Source organism: Sebastes umbrosus, chromosome 3, assembly GCF_015220745.1.
Source record: "Sebastes umbrosus isolate fSebUmb1 chromosome 3, fSebUmb1.pri, whole genome shotgun sequence".
Taxonomy (NCBI): domain Eukaryota; kingdom Metazoa; phylum Chordata; class Actinopteri; order Perciformes; family Sebastidae; genus Sebastes; species Sebastes umbrosus.
Window position 1 is genome coordinate 14,114,263 of NC_051271.1, and position 23,620 is coordinate 14,137,882.

Genomic DNA, 23,620 nt, shown 5'->3' on the forward strand with positions numbered 1-23,620 from the left:
TCAAAGGGGTCCCTTGACCTCTGACCTCAAGATATGTGACTGAAAATGGGTTCTATGGGTACCCACGAGTCTCCCCTTTACAGACATGCCCACTTTATTATAATCACATGGAGTTTTGGGCAAGTCATAGTCAAGTCAGCACACTGACACACTGACAGCTGTTGGGCTTGAGTTTGCCATGTTATGATATAAGCATATCTTTTTATGCTAAATGCAGTGCCTGTGAGGGTTTCTGGACAATATCTGTCATTGTTTTGTGTTGTTAATTGATTTCCAATAATACATATATACATACATTTACATAAAGCAAGCATATTTGTCCACTCCCATGTTGATAAGAGTGTTAAATACTTGACAAATCTCCCTTTAAGGTACATTTTGAACAGATACAAAAATTTGCCATTAATTTGCCATTAATCGCGATTAACCATTTGAATCAATTGACAGCCCTAATTTTCTTACACCCCTACACGACATTACTTATGATATACATATATTGTATGTTTATGTTCTTTTGACACTCAGTAGTTATCAGTTGCATTATTTCTCATAGCCCTCAGCTTTGCTTGGAGAACATTCACACTCATTTCAACACTTTAACAATTAATGTAATCCAAAACAACACCTCAGATTGCCACTTATGACCACAGACACAGTACTCCACAAAAGTAAATTAACATTACAAAGACCTTCACAAAGGTATTGCAGACCTATTGTTGGTGATTGCATATAGTGTTTGTCTAATTGCATACACCCATTGCGAACGCGTTGCACTTGGACAACAGTGTGCATTTACAGCACATAAAGCTTTATAGGTCTTGAAATATATTATTTAGCAATTGAACAGCAATTTAATTCTGCATTGAAAACACGATTCAAATATGGAGACGCATGTGGTCTTTATGGAAGCACTTGAAGTGTCTTTATGGAGCAGAACTGATGATGGATCTCTCTGTTGAATCCCAGCGACCATGGCAGATATTGTGCTACTTCCTCTTTGTCATGTGGCGTGTGGACATTTTGCAGCACCAGGCGTCCCATTTAACAGGCCAAGGGTTGCCAAACACACATAAATTAGGGTCTGTGGTATGTAAATAAGGGACTGGTGCAGCGTGTCCTTGTTTCCACTGCTGAATCAATTTATCAGTCTCTGATCAAATCAGTGCCCATTTAGATGCCGCGCGACAGTTTAATAAATCAGACATGGAGAGCTTCATATGTCTCGCCTAGTGCTTGAATCTGTGCTGTTTCCAAGACGGCTTGATAAATGACAGCCAATATTTTTCAAGGGTGATGTCTACATGTCATTTCCTGAAAATACGGGTTGGACTCCAAACAGCAGTGACCATTGTAGGAATACATTTTATAAGTCAGCTTAAGGAAGAGAATAGATGTCCTTTGAAAAGACATCAATCCCCAAACACCCACAATGACAGTAAGTCCTATCCCCTAATCCATCCTCACGCAGTGCACTTACATCATGTCCAGATATTCTGTGGCTTTACTGTTCCTTATTCCTCGTAACTAATAGCAGCAACAGCTCTGTTAGTGGCTTGTGCTGCTGCGTGGCAGGACTGATAAAGCCCACATGAAAGGATAGTGGGAGACATAATCATTTCACCAGTTCAGCCAGCTCCAGCAGTCTTTGAAGTTGTTGCACCCTGGATCATCACAGCAAGAGAACACACTGTTGTGTAGCTCCGTACAGTGTATCTGTGTTGTTTGTGTACATAGCAGCTGTCTCCACAGTGGGCTCAGCCACAATAGGCAGCAGGTATGTTATCATGCTATCATTAACATGTTTTTATTTGATCCAGTGCTGGCTACGTTTTGCTGTCAGACCTTTTTTTTCTTTTTTTTCCTTTTCCCAAACCACCCTAATCCCTGATTAGTGCTACCTACACACAGCAACCCACCCAGAGGAGCAGCTTGAGTCATCATTATCCTGATTTACAAAACATATCATTCTTTATAGCACCTTCACGTTGATAGCTAAGGCCTGCCAGCTCCGGAGAACTCGTTTGCTGGTGGTCACATGTTTCGTATAATTTGAGTCCACTCATTTTTATGTGCCTTTGCAGTGAACCATATGAAACCAGTGTGTGTCAGTGTCTAGATAACTGGTTTTCACTTTTTAGCAATACTTTGAGTTTACACAATAAAAAAAAAGGACATTCTACACCTCATGACGAGGACAGTGCTCACAATATACAGAAAGTTCTAATTTTATCAAGTGCCAAGGTGTTCATTCAGTTATAATTTGTTTGAAAACCGCATCACTAGAGCATACTTACCAACCTTGAGACCTCAAAAATAGAGAGTATTTCAAAACCAAAGTGGCAGATCTGTGAGTCCTCCCACAGAAAAAAATGTTTCTTCTTTTTTTTTCTTTGTTTGCTGCATTCTGGTGACTTTTAAAGAATGAAAATAATAAGTACACCGAAACAGCATTTGTATGCGGAATAGGCCTACTTCTAATTTTACTTTTAACTCTCAGGAAAGAAAACGGAATAATGCGCCCATCAGTTTTTATTCATTCATTAATTCTTTGCCCCTGCTTGAGTATTTCTTTCTCTTAGTATTGTCCATTTCTCTTTCCTTCTCTCACTCACTGTAGGCCCGTTCAGACACAACGCGACAACGGCACCACTGCAATCTGAAACCCGTTATTTCTATTGGCTTGTGCCAGACCACAACGGCTTTTCGCTGCGTCCAGCAAAGCCCAACTTTGGGCGCTGCACACTGTGATGTGCGGCGATTGCAGCTCAAAACTTGCTGTGTCGGTCGTGAGCGTATATATATCTATGGTCGTGAGCAGCTCTCTTTTGCTTTGAAACAACATTTGGTGTAGCTCTATTGTTGCCCGCGTGGAAACAGTAGGGCTTATACACGCTGTACAACACCAGAGACAGGTTGCGATAACGAAAAGGAAAAAAGATGTGAAAAACGGGAGAAGTTTGATCCCTGGAGGAAACTGTTAGAGGGCAATGAAAAACGCGAGTCTCCCGGTAAAATCGGGAGTGTTGGCATGTATGCCCTAGAGATGGTGACTTGGTGAAGGACCACTGCACACCTTGTCTTCCATATTATTGTTACAATTGTACATATTATCCAATATAATTCTTGCTGCAACTTTGGCAGATGTTCTAGATAAAACCCTATTCAGCACTGCATTATAGTTCACATTAATATTAAAACCGTATATATATATACATATATTTGCTGGACATTTCAACCCAATCAATATTAAAGTGTGTAACATTTGTCTCAAGATCACTATACACAACTTTGTAGTAGAGTGCAGAGTTTCTTGCACGTCTGGTTATCCACATCTCCCCCCCCCCCATGTCCACATTACATCTCCTTTTTGAGAAGCAGTGTGTGAAAGATGAAATGGTACCAAAATGCATCAACGTCTGAAAAACTTGTTTTCTGGAGCGACCACGCTGACTTGTAACACTGTGCTCTACAGTATAGTTAAGAGGTCACATAGCGAGGGGTAGATCTGACAGTTGCGAGCAATGAGTGGAAAGAGACGATCAGGCAAGCAGCGAGTCAGAGGCAAGTGGGAAGGTAGATGATGTCTAGACACAACAAGTCAGTCTGTTCCCTTGTTTTTCTGCACATCTTTTATCAAAACACATTTCTTGCTTGAATTCACTCAAAACGTTTATTTCCATGTATATCAAAAAATTCAGAAAAATACATTCAGAAGTGATCATGGAATTGCCCAAATTTGAGTCTTTTGGCACACCGCTGTGTGCTGAATACTTGTGGAGGTACTTTGTGGAGGTTTGTGTTATGCACTTTCCCTCTTCTTTTGTAGCACCTATTCATAGATTTGAATACCATTAAACTGTCATCGAGCATACTTTCTGAGGTACACCTGTATTAACAGGACAGCCACAGTCAATAATCAGTGTTAAATGGATAGTTTGGGTGTTTTGAAGTGGGTTTGTATGAGGTACTTATCCATAGACAGTGTATTACCTACGATAGATGACGAAAAGCAAACAGGAGTACCAGCAGGGAACCAAAGCAACGTACTGCTGTGGACGGGATCGGCAGCAAAACGTATTTAACCACCTAAAAGAAAGGCTCACCTAACAAAATCAATATCAGTTTAAGTGTACGCTATATTTAGAATATTTTGCCGGTTTACTTTGCTATCAGACAGCTATACGGTCTATGTTTCCGACGGGGAACTGAAGCTGTTATCTATGCTCTCGCCAAAGCAACCACGCTCCATTGAAAAAAAACAATTTTACCTCACAGAACATGGGAGTTGCTGGTCTACCGCTGCCTCGATAGGTTATTTTGTTTCGGATTCACCAAAGTCACACAATAGCACAAACAATCTAACCGATCGAGGCAGCGGTAGACCATCAACTTCAATGTTCTGCGAGGTAAAATTACTGTTTTTTTCAATGGAGTCTGGTGGCTTTGGCAAGAGCATAGATGGCTACAACAGCTTCAGTTCCCCGCTTAAACTGATATTGATTTTTTTTTTAGGTGAGCCTTTCTTTTAGGGTGTCTAAAATATCTTTTGCTGCCGGTCCCATCCACAGCACTATATTGCTTTAGTTCCGTGTGGTAACCCCCGTCTGCTTCTCCAAACTGGGTGCGTGCTGACCGCCATCTCCTGCAGGTAATACACTGATAGATAAGTACCTCATACAACCCCACTTCAAAACACCTGAACTATCTCTTTAACAGCAATATTCGTGACATATTGGATATTGATGAGACATAATAGTTGAAGGGGTCTGCCATTGAACATCCATTTAATTGTAAAGTACTTGAGAATTTGACCCCTCACAGTCAACACTAATGTCTATTTTGTGTCCACCGCCTAGCACACGGAAATCCCATCACTCGTAACATGTCATTGTTTGGTCTGATCCACTACAGAGCGGCGGAGAATGATGCAATGCAGGCAAGAGAAAATGATGATGAAATGGGATTATGTCTCCTGGTATTAAGAACAGGTCCTTGAATTGGATTGACCCACAGCAGTCCGTGTTTCAGATGTTCTGGCCGATCTGTTGCATTTGACTTGTATCGAAGCGTTTCAAAAACAGCACCAAGTACCCACAGACAGCCACGTCATATTTGTGTATGCATGTGTAGGCATTTGTGTGTGTATGTGTGTGTGTGCGTGCGTGATAAATTGACGTTTTTCAGCTCTGCGGTGAAACAAAAGTACATCAATGATACTCAAACCTTCTTCTCACCCCATTGACTCGCTTTTTTTCTCTTTACCACATTTCTGCTCTCACAGATATCACACCGCTCTCTTATTTTCTCACCCTCTCTAACCTATTCTCAGCATCTCCCTCCCTCGCTTCTCTTCTCTCCTGCTGCCCTTCCTTCAGTCCCTCCCTCGCAAACTACTTGCTATTCAGTTCAGGGAGGCTGCAGGCAGCATTGCTCTAGCTCCCCATACTGCTGCTGCAGGACCAGACTTTTTTATCCCCTGCTCTCTCTCTCTCTCTCTCTCTCTCTCTCTCTCTCTCTCTCTCTCTTTCTGTCTGATAACCAGACATTTCCCCTCACTCCTTTTCTTATTCTCCTGAAACTATGCACCTAAAACCTTGGCTTACAGCCCAGCACACTTAATATTTAACCCTCCCCCTTCTCTTCATGCTTCTATTCTTAAACCCCTGCATGGCTGCGTGACGTCCCATTGCATGTACAGTGGTGTTTTTCAGGAACGGCGTGAACTGAGACCACAGTTTCACAGGCATTTCACATTGTACGTGCAGGGCTGCCATTTTCAAACAATTTTAACTCTCATGATGACTTGAATCTCAGTCTTCAATGTGTAGCAGGAAAGAGTCTTTTCAAGTAGGCCAACCTTTTTCTTTTTAGACTCCATATACGAAGAACACATTGGGTGTATCTTCCAGGGATGCCAAAAGTATTTTGTGGACTTCAGAGCCCTCAAACAGCCTTGTTATATTCCAGTACTACCTCTCCAAGTTTCTTTCTGTGTTAGCTCAGTCGCTGACATACGTTTATATTTCAGGCTGTTCTTGGGATACCTTCCTCCTACTGTAAAAAACAGAAATATGGAGGTTGATAGTTTACAGCCTCCTGATGCCGTTGTACTGATGCTAGGGTAGATGATAATAAAGTCTTTATGGTGTCTGTAACCTCCCTGTAGGAGGTCTGAACTTTCTAGAACTACAGTATCTTCTTTCTGAGAATCTGAAAAACTGGTTATGGAAGATTACTCAATTACAAACTTCACATTTACTTGTCATCTCTGCAAAAAACTAAAAGCAGCAGTGGCTTGAAATGGAGCAAATATGATTAAAACAAGTTGTTTTTATAAAACAGTCACTATATCTTGACAGTAGTGACAGGTAATCTGAAAGAAATCATGTGCGTCTGTGTCCTCCGGTGCTCCAAATGGCATCTGCAAGATTTCAAAGACAACAACCAATCAGAGCCGAGCTGGAGTCTGCCCTCCAGCTGCCATCTCTGAGCAGCTGTCAATTACTCGCAAACTCTGATCAAACGGTCAAACTAGGCAGCGCTGATCAAATATGAATCAATAGTCTGTTACTGTAATGCCCATATCTCGCCTCAAATGTTTTCAGAAACATCTTGTAGTGTTCTGTTTAGCTGTAAAATGAGAAAGTTTGTGACCCAGCAACCATGTTGGGATCAGTTGAGGAAATACCAAGCACCGCTCCACCAGCCAGAGCGCAGCCAATAAGAAACGCTCTCTCTGAAATGACCTGTGATTGGCCAAAGTCTCCCGTCATGTGCTAGATTTGTCTAAAGCCTGAAAACAGAGCCATGAGCCACATTGAATTACAATATCCTGAAAGGTTATTATGGATTTTATGCCCAATGATGCCAAAAACATTCTGCTTACTGCAGGTTTTAATATGCAATCCCCAAAAGTTCCTATTTTTATTCCAGTTAGAAAGATAAAATCTTCTTGAAAATGCTCTGATTATGTCTGGCAATCAAACAAAGGGCACAGTGAGTAGAAAGACATGCAACTAGATGTCCTTTGCTCTACGTCTGTCTTTGTTTCTGTTTATTTTTTGTCAGTTGCTGCCACTGCCTCTGTCACTGCTGCTGTTTCGTGCTTCCTCTTCTCTGCCCCCACTGTTCCTCTTCATGTATGTCCAGTTTAATTTTTATTTGGGCACTTATCACTGTTATATAAAAAGCTATCATGTCCAGTTTGCATGAAGCCATCACTAAAAAAGAAAAAGGTCCATTGCGTGATTTAGATTTGCTCCGACCCCCAGCCAAAATCGGATGATAACGTTATGTTAACGTGCGGAATTGAGGGGCATTCCCAATTTCCTTTGGGGTCTGAGTTGCGGACCTTTGCAATGTTCCCAGTTCTATTCTGGCTCGGGACCTTTGCTGCATGTCATCCTTATTGTTCGCTCTCCATGTCTCCTGTCATTCACAACCGTCATCTCAAATAAATGCGAAAATGCCCCCAAAAGATGATTTTTAAAAAGTCTATATGCATGTATGGAAACGATTGTGCCTTGTCAGCTCTAGTGCATTTAGCCTATATACAAACTTTGCTAAAATACTACACTGTATGCACATGAGTTTCCTCTTAAATCCAAATTGTTATGACTCCAGATTTTGTTATTGTGTTGCATCAATCTACCAATTAACCCATACACACAGGGTGTTAATCCCTCATTCTGTGTTTACCCCATCTTAAACAAACTGCTCATTTCGTACTTACGATGTGCTTGATGATAAGCCAGATGCTTCCTCTCATCCACAGCCTGCTTGACCACAGATGCTAATAGCCAGTGACAGGCCCTCAGTCTAAACATGAGCCAGTGTAATGAGAGGAGTAAGCAAACGGCGTCAGCCATTAAACGTAAGAGAGCTTGTGCCAGGAGGCACGCCGGCTCCTCCTCGGGCAGCGCCGTTCTCGACTGCATTAACTCTAACTTACAGGAGACTGCCAGGCTCAAACAGCACCGTTATAGATACTACGGGCAACCATGTGAGAGGAGAGGAGACATGAAGCCCTCGTATAAGCAGCAGATGGGGGGTTGGGACTGTGCTGGCTGTCCTGAGGCTCCACACAGGAGCTCTGGTATTCATTCACTCTCCTACTGCAGAATTTTAATAGTTATGAGAGTGCATATACAGTATATATGTTGTGTGTGTGTGTGTGTGGGTGTGTGTGGGTGTGTATGTGTGCTGCTGTCAATAAATGAGTAGAAGCTTTTCAATAACATTGCTAATAAATGATAAAATAAATTACTTCATGTTCATTGCTGTACTTATTATGGTCAGTTAAATGATTATTGACCTGATATTACAGCCTGGTCGCATGGAAAGGCATATGAATGACACAATAATGCGTAAGGCAAAAGCATGTAATGAGAACGCCGGTCTTGCTTTAGGCATGACATTTGTACAACATGTAGTCTGTACTGACTGCAATGTAAATGCATCCTTGTAAATATGCTACGCTCACAGCTAGTGATGTAGAATAAAAAGAGAGAAAGACCACTGATGGCAAAAGGGAGGAGAGGTGGATGGGTCCAACAAACACAGGATTTTCAACCAGGGGGTCGCTGTTCCGGTCAAAACCAGTGTTTTGCTTTGCATGTTACGTTAGTGACGTGTTTTCCGTACTTACATTGTTACATTGTTTGCTTATTGATAGCATTATAAACCATTTAATCTCATATTTTGTTGGTAACACTTTATAATAACCATCATTTATAAATGGTCAATTTATCGAGTTAAACATATTTAATAGTTATTTTACTGTTAAACAATGAAATGATAATTAATAATGTTTACTAATTATTAGTAATGTTATAATTTATATTATTTTAAGTTTATTTTTGCATACATTATAACTATATATATATATATAGTTATAATGTATGCAAAAAATATATATATATGTTGCTATTATAAAGTTACAACTGATGATGAATACCTTGTTAAATGGTTAATAAATACATTGTAAAGCATCTATAAACATTATTTAGAAAGATGGTTAATAATTGTTTTTTTAGTCCATTTATCTATGTAATGTTTATAGATGTTTTACAAACGTTTTATTAAAGGTAACAAATCATTTGGTAATCACAAACAAATCCTTAATCAAATGTTATAATGAGTGCAACAATAAATATTTTACTAATGTAATCAGAATTTGATTATCTTCTCTTATTATCTATGATACAATATATAGTTTAAAGACTAATTGTTTCATATTACACAAACTAATGATAAAATTATTTAAATTATAGCATTACTAATAATTAGTAAACATTATTATAATTTCTTTGTTTGTTAACAGAATAACTATTAATTAACAATCAATTTACCATTTATAAATGACAGTTATTGTAAAGTGTTACCGTTTTGTTGTAACAGGTAAGAACACAACTCCTTTGTTCGTATGAAATAGGCCGGATAAGCATTGTGTGTGCCCTCCTCAAGATTGTAACTGATGTGTACAATTTGTAAAACATAAAGGATAATGAGTTACATGTGGTGCACCAGGAGTCCCAAGGACGAGGATTGAGAGCCACCGCCTTAGGTCATTATCACTTTCATTAAACCTCATTAATAAAAAAGAAAGTCTGGTGTTCAGACCTACATGCATGTCTTTGAAGACAGTATGAAACTCATCTGTTAATCAATGCCTACAACAAGCTTTTCCCACATGACTGAACTGGGACTAACTTTTCACTCCCTTATTATTTCACTGTAAACAGCTGCATGAAAAAAAACAACTTGTTTTTTCGACAGTGACAAAAATAGCTGAAGCACGTACAGCCCTGGGAGGCAAGATGTAAAAATAATGTGTCCGGTCAATGTCATCCAAAATCTTGTCTACATCGCACTGCTGACCAACAATGTGCAGTTGAGCTCCAGTACAACACAAATAAAGGTCAAGCTCTGTCCGCACCCCTGCTACTCTCTTCCCAGATCATTTTTGTGATCGGTGTTGTGGGAAGGGAAGGTGCAAAAACAAATGCAGATAGTTTTCTATTTTTTAATTATTATCTTCTTTTTACATGATATACACGTATTTAACATTGACCATAAATGTATTGTACAAGTCATAAAGCTAGGTAGAATAATTTAATTTTTTTGTGATTTTGTCCGTTTACTCCAACCTGTCAAACCTGTCACCTCTTCAAATACTGCCGATTGGGCAGCGCCCCTCGGCATGGGAAACCGACGCACGGAGACACCCTTTAGCAACTGTATGTGACAAACCGGGCTTTCAACTAACTCAAATATACCCCCCCACGGCGTTATTCGACGGGCGGAGCAAGTGAAGTAGTATTAATAGCATGAGAGTCAGCTAAGGGCGAACGGGAGGGGTGTTGGATCGGTCAAACAGACACAAGACTATTAACCAGGAAACCACTGTTCGTGTTCCGTGTCAAACTAAAGTAACATTGACTTATTTTGTGAGGTCAGTCGACACATGACTCGTCGGTATCTGCAGTCACGTGAGTCGCTCGTCAGTAAAGTTAACGTCAACCACGACCGTTTCCTAACCCTACCTAAGTGGTTGTTTCGCCTAAACCTAACTTTCCGTGAAAACGGAAGTTTATTTTGAAAGGACACTATGCATGTAATGAGCATATATTGACACGCCGTCCCTGGTCCGTCATAAAGTAAGGTAATAGTGGTACCCCTTGTGTCGGTCTACGATGCCGAAGGGGCACTGACCAAGCGGCGGTATTTGACGAGTTAGGAGTGAGAATGTGTTGGATTGGTTGGACCAAACCTAGATATTTATTTTCTTCTTAATCTCAAATCTTCTCAGGGACGGGATTTCAGATGTACAGCCCAACAAAAAAAGTAGATTAAAATAAGTAGATTAAAAAAAAAAAAAAATTGATAGTGGTTCAGTTTGCATGTTGTCCCCATGGGTGTTTTCTCCCTCATTGAGTGAGAAAGTGAATTGGTGACTCTACATTACCTGTGAGTGTGAATGGTTGTCTGTCTTCACGTGTTAGCCCGGTGATAAACTGGCGACCTCTCCAGGCTGGCTGTACGCCCAATGTGAGCTGGGATAGGCTCCATCCCCCCACAACCCTGCTGCACAGGAAAAGCACGTATAGATATTGGATGGATGGAAAAGCAAAATGATATATAATCTTTCACCGTGTGATGCCCTCAAAGCAATATTCAGCTAACTGACCTGTTTAATGTGCGTGTGCACACTTGGAAAATATACATACACGCTTTGTAAATTATAGTGCTGTGCTTATTGACTTCAGCACTGCATTGTGCCTGTACTGTGTATCTATTAGTTTCCCAGGGGGTTATAATGGCTATAATGAGATTATGATATGGCATCTATTTCTGTACTATGTTGCTCTGTCATCTCATTTAGAAAAAAAAAACAATTCTAATCTGAACCACTCATCTGGAAGCATTTTTTTTCCAGCCGCAGGCGTTGTAGCGTGTTTTCTTTTCCAGTATCCTGTAATCAAACTAGCTGATAGCCACCGCTGCACCTCTTTAAGTTCCACTTAATGAGAACAAGTCAAATTGGCCCATCTATGGCACTACAGCTGAGGGAGCACAACTTATCTTAATGAGGATCTAGCTACCCATTATCTGCTGGTAACCCGACCAACATGTTACCACTGTTATCAACCCCCACCGCTGGGCTCGCACATACACAAGCACTTTCTCACCCTCTTGTTATCAGCTGGCCTCCCCCTTTAAGCCCGCTGCAGACAGTGTAACCACATTGGACAGTAATTGTACCTCTCGCTCCTGCCTAATTGAATTGACAAGGAGCCGGAATTGATGTCATTTAACACATTGATCTTGAGACAGAATGCCTCATCCCCTCCGTCTTTCCTCCCCCACCTGTCTTCTATTTTCTTCTCTCTGATTCATCTGCCCATTCCTTTGATTTGCCATGTTATTGCCTATGAATTACCAGATTCATTCCTCACTTCTTTCACCGTCCCTCGGTTTCAGCGCTTCCTTGCTATTGTCATTTTTTATTGCATTAGATTCAAGGGAGGTGCAGAGACGTGGTGATAAAAAACAAAATTGTGTTCATATAATGAGTGAGTGCAGTCACCTTTTTTTTTTTTTAATGTGTCAGAAATATATCGATCGCCTGCATTTTCATTAAGTCTGTTCTTTTTTCGTTGTTGCCAGAAGTAAAAGCTTTGGACATTTATTCACATAATGCTAACAAATACCATAAAAAAATAAACATAAACAGCAGTCTGGATTGAGAAATCAAAGAAGCACAAGGTAAAATGTATTGTTTCCCAGCACTAGTAAAACAACATTCAGCTGCAAATACATAACACTCCTCTTTATTCAACCCGGTATCACACCAAAGCGTGTAATATACCCACCGGTCCACCAGAGGATAGCATGTCATTGTCACGTTTTGCCTCGCCAAGGCATGAATATTACAAATGTGCATTAAGGTGCATTACCAGCAGGGGGCAACAAAACCACTGAATTAGGTTTAGGAAAACATCATAGTTGGCCTTAAAATAAGTACTTAACTTAAGTAAAATAAAACAACACTGAAACAACGTAACTCAACCACGGAAAAATCCTGACAAATGTCACTAATGTAACTTACAAAACAAAACACTGGTCTTGAACACCAGTCTCCTGGTTGAAAGCAACATATTCTCATACAATGGTTTGTATGATATCTTACAAAAAAGTTATTCCCCCTTTTTCGTTCATTTTCCTACGAATGAACAGCAACACGTCAATTTCCGCTCATTACATGCATGCAGTCTTTTCAAAATAAACTTCCGTCTTCGTAGGAAACAACTTGGTTAGATTTAGGCAACACAACTACTTAGTTTAAAAAATGTACGTTACTTATGTTCGGAAGTTACGTGACAAATAAATCAACGTTGACTTCTGGTTTCACACAGGACACAAACGCTGGTCTACTAGGTCAAAGTTCAGTGTTTTTCGACCCACCCATCCACCCCGAACTTCTACCTACGCAGCGTTTGTTGCTCTTTATACTTCCTTGTTCACGATTATGTGAATTACACACAAATTGATTTCGTGGGATATACACAAATTATAGTGTATCACTTCTCTTAGCTTAGATATAGCTACGAACGCTGTATGAGAACAGTCCTATGTTTGTTGGACCCATCCACCTCCCCTCCAGCCCGCCATTAGTGGTCTTTCTCCCCTTTTATTCTACGTCATTACATTACAGTCAGTATAGACTACATGGCGTGAAAATGACACCCTTTAATGTAAAAACGGCGTTCTTATTGCACACTTTTGCCTTTTGCATTATTGCGATTTAGAGCTCTTGCTCTTATTTTACATTTCAAATTAAAAAAACTGAAACTGAAACTAAGTGCCACGTTCCTCTGCACATTACTCGGCTTGCACAGACACTACTGTATGTCTTATTCCACCATTACAGGGTCAGAAATGCAGTGAAGCACACTGCGCTGCAGTGCACCACTGAATTACACAGCTTACTTTGGGAGGGCCTGAGAGAACAAGCACGCTCAGGGCCCTCAGCCGTTCCACCGGCATGCACCGTCCACCAGCCGTCTCCTGAGTGGGCAAGAATAACTCCACTGCCACTGCCTCCATTACCCCGCACACTAGATGCTTATTTTCAGACACCCTCCTCTCCACCTTCCTTTCCCCAACTGAGAATGAATGAGTGCACACCGGGGGGTAGAAAATAATGGATGGGGACAGTTGGGAACATTGTCTGCAAAACACCACGGGGACTTGTGTTTACCAGAAAAACCGAACATGCACATTCCATTATGTGGCAGTCAAAAACCAAGCAATCAATGTTTCTGTATGGGAGACACTTGAATCAACAGCCAACTGTGTTGTCAAGCTTTTAATGGCTGTGAATTTGAGAGCGGAATTGCCTGCGCATACAGGGCACACCTGGATGGGAATGGAGGGAAGTCAAATAGTTTGCCAGATAAACACCACAGACACATGAATACAACAATGTGACTCAGTTTGTCCCTCTCACTTTGTTTCTCACACACACCCGCACATGCACGCACATATCAAAGACCACAGTTTTGACTGACCGGGGTCTGAGTATGAGCCTGACTCATTGTCTAACCTATGATTCATCACTGTGGACTTCCTTTCTATATAACGTTTGTGATGGGGGATTCATGCGTAGTGTTTTTAATTGGGTGTTTTATGTTTTTTGCAGAAAACCCAACATGAGCAATGCATCTTCCATTGCGTGTTGGACGAGTTTTGACATATCAAAGCAGAGGAGTGATTACAGTATAAGGGAAGCGTATTTTTAGTAATGGTAGCCTCCTTGACTTACTGTAACTGTCAAGAGCACTGCATTGATCTTAAAGATACAAGATTACACAAAGAGCTGTTGTAGGTATAGGAAAATATACTCCACAATAACTACTGCTCAGTTGTCGATAAGAACTCAAAATAACAGGTGATGGGTTTATTTTTCCCTTTAGACTGACATCACTGTGCTGTTTTAATCTCCTTAACTCAGATTAAAGAGTTCAGAGTTTTGTGAAATAAAACAGCTGGGATTTCTGATTCCAGGTAATGAAAAAAAACAAACAAGCACACCGATTTAGTTTAGCAGCGTGTCTATTCATGATATGAATATTTTATATCTCTGTTATTGTCTTATTGTATTACATTATGTATTATTGCCTTTTATTACTTTAATTATGTATACCTGTATTGAGGCAGATCCTATCCCATCTGCCTCCACTGGAAAGCACTTTGGCTCAACTCCCGTTGTTTTTTAAATGTGATATATTAATAAACTGACTCGACTTGAATAATGAGAGGAGCTTTTGCATCATCGACAGCCTGACCATTTTCTCTGTCTCTCAGTTCAATTTAGGTTGTCGATTACACATAAAAATCATATGAATATGTTTGTGTCCTCAGAAAGGTTCACGTTAAGCCCCCTTTTTATTTTTGGCGGTGAGTATCTCTAATCCTATGCGTCCCTCTGGTGCCTTAATGACACATTAGGCTCTTTAGGCAGCACAGTGACTAATTTTGTCCTCTGCATTGGCATATGAGAGATTGTCTGTGCATGCACATCAAAGTGAGAGTGCTTGTATGATTGTGTGGCACATAATGGAAGGCAATTGAATGCTATCCTCATTTCCCCTGCGTCAATCAACATTTTTTTTAAAAGTGTATGTTTCAGAATACGACTTGCAAATATGATAAAACCACACATACATAGTAAAGTAGTCGGGTAAGGGTCAGGTGAGTTTTCCTGAGCTGAATATGGGATTGACAGTATTCTTCCTTTCAGTTTGGTGCATTGCTCCACAAAAAAAAATGACTGCACTGTGTGATTGCTATTAGAAGAGGGGGGTGACTAACTGTAGTACGAGCTAGGAGACAAATGACTCATTCCTAATGTTTAACATCCATATGAAAGAAAACTCGTGCTATATGAGCCTTGGCCAAGGGCAAGCCAGCAATACATTAGCCCGAAAAGGGAATCATATCTGATTTTATGGCTACAGGCTCTTTTCATTGAGCAGCACTTTCACATCGGTGACCTTGCACACATGTGATTCCCTCACAGCACGTACCCACATTGGAACGCATGTTGAGCTCTGAGTGTGACAAATCCAATATGAAGAAATTTGCTAAAAGATTGCGGCTGTTTGTCCTCAAGTTGGCGTCAAGTCTTTTGTAAGTCAAAATATGAGAAAGTGGGTTTGGACTAGTTGTTTTCTAACTTCTAATAGTGGTGCCTGCTTAATGACAGTTGCATCGCAACCACTGGGCTACCTCTGTGTCTGAGAAGTGAAGCCAATGTGGAAGTGCCTTAAACTTACATTCTTTCTAACAGCCAGCAGGGGGCGACTCCTCTGGTTGCAAAAAGAAGTCTGATTGTATAGAAGTCTATGAGATAATGTCCATACTTCTCACTTGATTTATTACCTCAATAAACATTGTAGACATGAGTTTATGGACTCAATCGCTAGGTTCAAGTCTTCTTCAATACAGCATGATGTTCATTTAGTAAATTATGGTCCCAGTTAGAGTCAAATAGATGATAAAGCAGGAATGCTACAACGCCGCTGTCCGGTCTGGGAGTTGTCTGCGTTTTTGTCTTAACATTTTAACCCTTTCACAGTGTGTTTTCTGTTCATAAAACTTAATTATAACCTTTTTGGTCACCTAAAAATGTCTTATTCAGTGTTTGGTCGTACTTAGCTCCATCCTCTCGTGTCACTTCTGGTTGCAAAAGACCAAGATGGCGATGGCCAAAAACCAAGATGGTGGCGGCCAAAATGCCAAACTCAAGGCTTCAAAACGGCAGTCCACAAACCAATGGGTGATGTCACGGTGACTAAGTCCACTTCTTATATACAGTCTGTGATCGCAACAGACTTAAGTTATTTGCTACAGCTCACGTACTTCCCGAGCCAAATAGAACCTCAAAGAAAGAGCTCAGGTAGTCAGTGTCCTCATGTTGAGTTTACAGTAGCAGCCTCCCCTCTCTGTTCTTATCTCTGTGTGATAGGAGGCTCATTCAGATCTAATGTGGAAACGGTAATTTCACAACCTGACAGTGACCAAGGCATTGAGAGTGACAATCAATGTTAACCCTGGGGTGAGTTAACTATGAGGTGGGCGTTTGATGGGGTCTCATTTAGTTCTTTGTGACACATGCCGTAGATACGAGGCGTTCTGTTCCACTCAATTATCAAAAGGGCAGGACAATAGTGCAGCAACACAGAGATAAGCAACCACATTTTGTGTCTCATTAAACAGGATAACGACTAAATAGCCCCTCTACTTAAAGCCCTGTTGTTCTGTGGTCAGTTTGCCACAAAGAAATCCTCACTTGAGGATTCAGCAGGCACGAGTCAATGGGAATACATGTCACCAGGTATGTGTTCTTTCTGCAAAGGCTGATGAGCATTTTGGTCGTTCGCCTTCATGCTATGCTGGGCAGAACTGTCAGACGGTTGCCTGGCAACGACACAACTAATTTTGTATGCTGCTATTGCTTTGACAGGAGATCACTGTGTCTTACAATCTGTTGATCATCCTGCTAACATTTTTGTTTCTCTGCAAAAAAAAAAAGGTTTAATAAAAGAAGCCTTGTAGATATTGAATTAGCAGATTTGATTGCTTTTTGTCTTTTTGTGTTATCGTGTTAAAAGGAAGCACAGCATTTGCATACAACATGAATCCATCCAGAAACAACTTCCTCATTATAAAAAGGAATAATTTTACATTTATACATAGCTTAGGTTTCCAAAGAGAGTTGAGCAACACCTTTTCATTTGTCAGTTGTTAAAATAAAAGGACGGAGTGATTAACGTGAATGGTTGTTTCGAGACTGTTTGTTTGAACTGTGGTGGTACTTCATACAGCAGCTGAGTGAGAGGATCTGACGGAGGGTTAGCAGCATAGCAGTAAATGTAGCACATTCTTCACTTCTTAGATGGAGTAGCTTACAGTCTACAGTTCTACTATCGTTGTTGTCCATTCATTTTACTCTTTTACTTTTTCTTTACTTAAATCAAAGGGTTGGATCCCCAAAAAACATATACTAAATATTAGTGCTGTCAGAGTTAACGTGATAACACCGCATTAATGTAAGTTCGTTTTAACGCCACTAATTTCTTTAACGCATTAACGGAACTTGTGATATCTAATTAACCTCTTAAAAATCCGACAGGCTGCCGAACTTTCGGAGGTTGTAGCGGGCTCAGTTTTAAAGCCAGAGTGAAGGTACTGGTATAAAATGAAACTATAAAACCTAAGGAATCCAAGCCAATCAAGTCATAGTAGCTTGTTGCGAAGGAGGTTAAATAACGCTCCAAACTTATGCTATATTTTGGTGAGGAAATACTGGCATGGCCATTTTCAAAGGGGTCCCCTTGATCTCTGACCTCAAGATATGTGAATGAAAATGTTTTTTTTGGGTACTCGCAAGCCTCCCCTTTACAGACATGCCCACTTTATGATAATCACATGCAGTTTGGGGCAAGTCATAGTCAAGTCAGCACACTGACACACTGACAGCTGTTGGTGCCTGTTGGGCTTGAGTTTGCCATTATTGTTATTGTTTTGTGTTATTAATTGATTTCAAATAATACATATGTACATACATTTGCATTAATCAAGCATATTTGCCCACTCCCATGTTGATAAGAGTATTAAATACTTGACAAATCTTCCTTTAAGGTACATTTTGGACAGATAAAAAATGTGTGATTAATTTCCGATAATCACGATTAATTATGGACAATCATGCGATTAATCGCAATTAGATATTTTAATCGATTGACAGCCCCACTAAATACATAATTTTAATTGTTTTCCGCTTAACAATTATGTCCTAGTAACCAATGCAGTCATATAAACCTGTGTCTTGTTCTGACAGTAACATAGACTGTAATTGAAATTAGGGAACATCAGTTATCACGCTGTGGCAACTTGTTAAGTGTTATGCAAATATCTGTTTTGATAAATTGGTAACAAAAGTTTTTAATTTATCTTAGTAAAAGTCAACCATTTATTCATATTCAGTACATTCAGTACAGCACCAACAGGATTTTACCACTTTCCACTGCCTACGTATGTGTTTCTCTAGAGGGATCAGAGTACTTTACTCATTTATATGTGTCCTGGAGCAAAAATGGTTCACTCCAAGACATTGACAGCATCTTTCTAACCTTCGGGCCAAGCTGCAAACCCAAGTTAGATAGTAAAAGTTGGAATCTAATAACTGTAGTAGTATAAATCACGCCACTCTTCTCCATTGTTTCTGAGCAAAAAAAAAAGGTAGAGCTTGAAAGTGGTAAATGGGGCGCCCAGGTGGCATAGCGGAAAGTGGAGTGTCTTTGTTGGCCTGGCGTTTCAATGAGGAGAGTTGGCAGTATTTCTGTTTGAAAGACGGCACGAGATCCTGTCCTAGGATTTACGTTAGTGACTCCTTACTGGTTAGTCGGGATGCGTGTTAACTGGACAGTAGGGGAATCTGAAATAGCTTGCTGCTCTCCCAGTGGAACTCCCCCCTGTCAGGTGATAGGAAGCAGTTGGCGACTCTGTGGGTGTCAGGTGAAGCACATGGTAGTCTACACCCTCCTAAAGTCACCAGTAGGAGTTGGCAGTGACAGGAAGTGCCACACACACGGGGAATTGGCGGCAACTAAATTGATACATGCCAGATAGGCCAGTTGCTAGGTAACATACCAAACTGTTTGAGTCATGTTTTCACTGACTCTGGTCTAATCGTGGAACGCTTGTAATGTCAAGACATGTTCTGTGACAAAATGTATTTTCAGCTTTGCTTCACAACAGGAAACTGTACACTGTGAAATATGTGGTGCAATGTTGGGCATCAAGAATTGTAATGGCATGTGCTATAACTCACTGCATTAACATTTTTATTTCCTTTCACAGACTGGCAGGAAAGAGAAAGGTGACCCATTGAACTCAGCCATTGATAAGATGACCAAAAAGACCAGGGACCTGCGCAGACAGGTGAGTGCACATTTCATTCTACATCTCAATCTCCCTTTCAAACACCTTCTCTGAAAAGAAGTCACTGTAAAGGTTAGGGCTGACGATATTTCATTCTCTCTTTTTTTTAATGTTATCAAATTCTATGAATAGACCAAAACCAACAGTGTTTTTCTCCATCTCTCAATACCGTCTTACACTGTCTGTGGCACTCAGCCTCAAGCCCATTCTACCCTACCGAGGACCTAAATCTTTAAAACCAGGTCAAAAATATATGCATTCATTTTTCCAAGGCTAAATAATTTTCTAACATTAGTTGTAGTTTAAAGCAAAAAAAATTTCCAACAGGAGAAAGTAGATTCTGTATGTACTTATAGAGCAGGAGGACAGAGTATGTGGATCCGATCAAATAAAAACTATAGTTCATCTTAATTAGGGAACATCTCACATAGTGGGATAATGTCGCTGTGTTTTAATGTTTTTTGTACAACAATGACAATGCAATATATTTTTGTTATTTGACAAAAACGAAAATATAGCATATCATTAAGCATATTCTTTAATGACCTCACAGTTACTGTTTTTTATCTTTTATTATCACAATATGACAAATTTACAATAAGTAAACACTTTAACACTATATACAAATGAAACATAATTAAATAAACAAAAAAATGTGCAGAGCATCAATATTGGAATCCTATTTAAGTGCTAATAAAACATAAACAACTGACATATGAAATGACAAAGATATTAAAATATAAATTGCTGAAATAAAACAACAAAATAAAAAAAATCGACCAAAGATCTTTAAATAACATAATATTTATATTGATGAACTCAAATCATCATTCCATTCTTATTAAGGGTTCATTGGGGACGATGCTTCAAGTGATCCTGGACGGGTCACCAGTAGGGCTGTCACGATATCAGATTGTCACTACATGATCATCGTGGCCAAAATAATTCACGATAATGATATAATCGTGATATCTGTAGAAGATTTTGGGGAAAAAAATCAGTCAAATTCATCTTGAACTTTGTTTATTGTGCGTTTTGACTCTTTTTGGCAAATTAATATACGAGTGTAGGGAAGTTGAGAGAGAGTCTGTCACCATAACTGTATATATAAAATGATTTAATATGTGCTGGATTACTTACACAATATTATCATATGTGTATTATTAACATGAGATTTTTAAATATCACAGTTATCGTCAATACGGGTATATTGCGACACCCTATAGTCACCAGTAACAGGGTTAACAAACAGACAAACACATACAGTACATCCACTGCAATAAATTTAGTGGGAACATGCATAGGTAAGTCAAACATGGAGACATCACACAACCTCCACACAGACGGGAGCAGTACCGAGACTCAAAACCGGAACGTTCTTGCTGAGAGGTATCCACTGACACCCTGCGCTATTATGTTTCATGCTGTTTGAACTGTTAAGATCCAGTTTGACCACATATAAGAGCGCTGTTGAAATGTCTTTGCCTTTTTTTATATCATATGCTCTTTGAGCAGAATTCCAAGCTTACATTTTATTTGTAAGTGGCCAGACATGGTGAACTAAGCGAACAATCAAATATATTTCAGGAATTCAGTGATATGGATCCCTAGCTCCACATTTAATACTCAAACTCAGAAGTGTTGCATCAGGAAATAAAATTAGCTTCCAGATTACCCCCCCCCACCAATAGTGATGAATAAGTAGATGAATCATGCTGTGATATGCAACGTTAGAACTCAACAGTAATATTGATTTATTTTTCATCTGGCTTTCCACTGAAAGAAAACACCAGAGACACCATTCTTGAAAAAAAAAGAGGACACTTAATAAGCACACATAAGTGTCTGTTGATGTAATACAATCACTCAAGCATGCTTCTCGAGTACAATTCCAGTTAATTAAAACTCAGATTCTCATGACTTGCACCACTTGTCTTTTAGTAGTACAGTATTTGAGGAGGCATCTTGTCCCAGAAAAAGCATTCATAAGACATCAGTTGTGGTCCCTGAATGCAGTTTCACTCGCAAACAACGCTTTCCTGTCATGCAGTGCAAGATGTTTTTATTTTGTAGGAGAGGCGCTCTGCTACCTGCACAGAGCAGCTGCGGTCGTGTCCTCTCTGACCTCTCAAGACTAGGGGATCATTCCAGATGGGATGCTATACTGCACCTCACCCTCCCTTTGGGCATTCGGTGGGGCCGCCTGACAGGCTGGCAGGCGGTACTCACTCTGACAGGATGTTCTATTGACTCAGGGTTCGGCTTGACAGAATGGGCGGTCTGTTTGAGCATCGAGTTTAGATGGGAGGGCAAACTCGCGGCGCACATGCAGCCATTACACGGAGCCGTGATACTGTAATTATGAGTTTAGCAAGTCAGTGGCGCCATGTAGAGACACGAGACCTTCCTGAGGGGAGGAGCACTATTGTGCGTTTGAGCATTTCAGTCTCCACCATCTCCATTGTGAGAAGGAGGGGATCAAATGTTAGAGCAGACGAGCACAAATGACAGACAAGCGTTTGTGAAATGGGAGCAGGTAAGAGCGAACAAGGCGTGTGACAACACTGCCAGAGAAATGCGGCATTGTTTTTTTTTTCTTTCATGCTGTTGTGTTTACATACAAGACAATGCTAAGCTGTCTGTTATCCAGGGCAAACACGGTAGATGTCAAGTGTGCCTTTCCCCACCCCCATTGTGTTCTCTTAATAAATGTAAATTTCAACAACAATGACAAAATGCTGGGCGGCATAACCATGCAGCATTTTGCATCATACAAATATTAAAGAATCATTTTTTTTTTGTTGTTTGTTTGCTTGTTTGTTTTTTGATTTATTTATTTTTTCCCGAAATAAACATAAAATAAAAACACCACCCAACCTCCCCCACCCCATATTGGTCTGGGTCACACGAAAGAAAAAAAATATAGTAAAAAAAAATAAAATAAAATAAAACAATAATAATAATAATAATACAAAAAATAATAAAAATAATAAAGAAATAGAAAATATAAAATAGTAAATTTAGCATAAACAAAGAAATAAAATGAAATAAAGCATATTGTTAAGTAAAAATAAATAGTAATGACAATAGTATAATAGTATTGGTTAGAATTAAAGTAAGTGAGCTGGAGAAATGCTTATATTAGTATTAGTAGTAGACCATAACAGGCACACACACACACACACACACACACACACACAGACAAATGTAAAAGGAAGAGAAAAACTAAAGTGAAGTCTAAACCACAGACTCCTTGAAGGTTTGACCATGCCCCTCAGCAGGGCAGCACGCTGAAATTGACATATGTTCTTACGAGCCAAGAAATCATAACAAACATCTAGACTATCAAAACTAAACTCCGTATTTTTTATCACCTGGTAACATTACATCGTGACAAGAAGCTCTGGATTGTCTTTGCTGAAAACTTCATCACCATAAGTCATTACACCTCATGCCTTAACAGCCTTTTAGCAGCAGGCGACTCTCTGCTTTCCTACTGTACATCTGGTGCTGGCAGCAGTGGGGCTTCTTTCATGCTGACCCTCTGGTCCAGGATGTAGGCAGTAATAATGGCGGCAGTAATAATTTCCCTGCTATGCATTGTAATTATAATAATAATAGGAAAAACAAAGCACTGGCCCTCACAGATAAAGGGTCTTTTTTGTTTATTATTTGCCAACAATAATACAAAAAGACCCTTTATCTGTAAGAGCTTTGTTTCTTCCTTTTTTGTCCTTGCCACTACGGTGCACCCAATACTGTTGAAGATTTGGAGCCGTGCTCGCTGCCACTTTCCTCAATTATAATAATAATAATAAAATACTATGGACTGTATCTTATATTGTGCCTTTCAAAACAGCATTTGATAATTAACAAAACATAAGATAAAGACTTTTCAAGATAGGACATATGATAAAATATGTTTGATGTAATTATGCAGGCATATATTGAATCAATGTCACAAAATAAAAGCAAAACACTATTACAATAAGAGATTGGAAAGTGAAAAACTGAAAGGTATTTAAAAAAAATGGTAACACTTTTTGACACACGTCTGCAAATTTCATGGTAATTAGGTGGAAATTAGCAAGTAACCTATTTGAAATTTCTT

General features: G+C 39.7%; 1 protein-coding gene across 8 annotated transcripts in view; it reads left to right on the forward strand.

Moving 5' to 3' along the window:
- ctnna2 (catenin (cadherin-associated protein), alpha 2) overlaps positions 1-23,620 on the forward strand; it is a 375,732-nt gene that overhangs the window by 249,216 nt on the left and 102,896 nt on the right. For 7 of the 8 annotated variants that reach the window (XM_037765885.1, XM_037765878.1, XM_037765882.1 and 4 more), the window contains one exon: positions 19,429-19,509. In XM_037765885.1, coding sequence (XP_037621813.1) covers positions 19,429-19,509 — 81 coding nt within the window. Of the gene's footprint in view, positions 1-7,774; positions 7,799-19,428; positions 19,510-23,620 lie in introns of those variants that run through there. The other variant, XM_037765892.1, reaches the window with a different exon arrangement.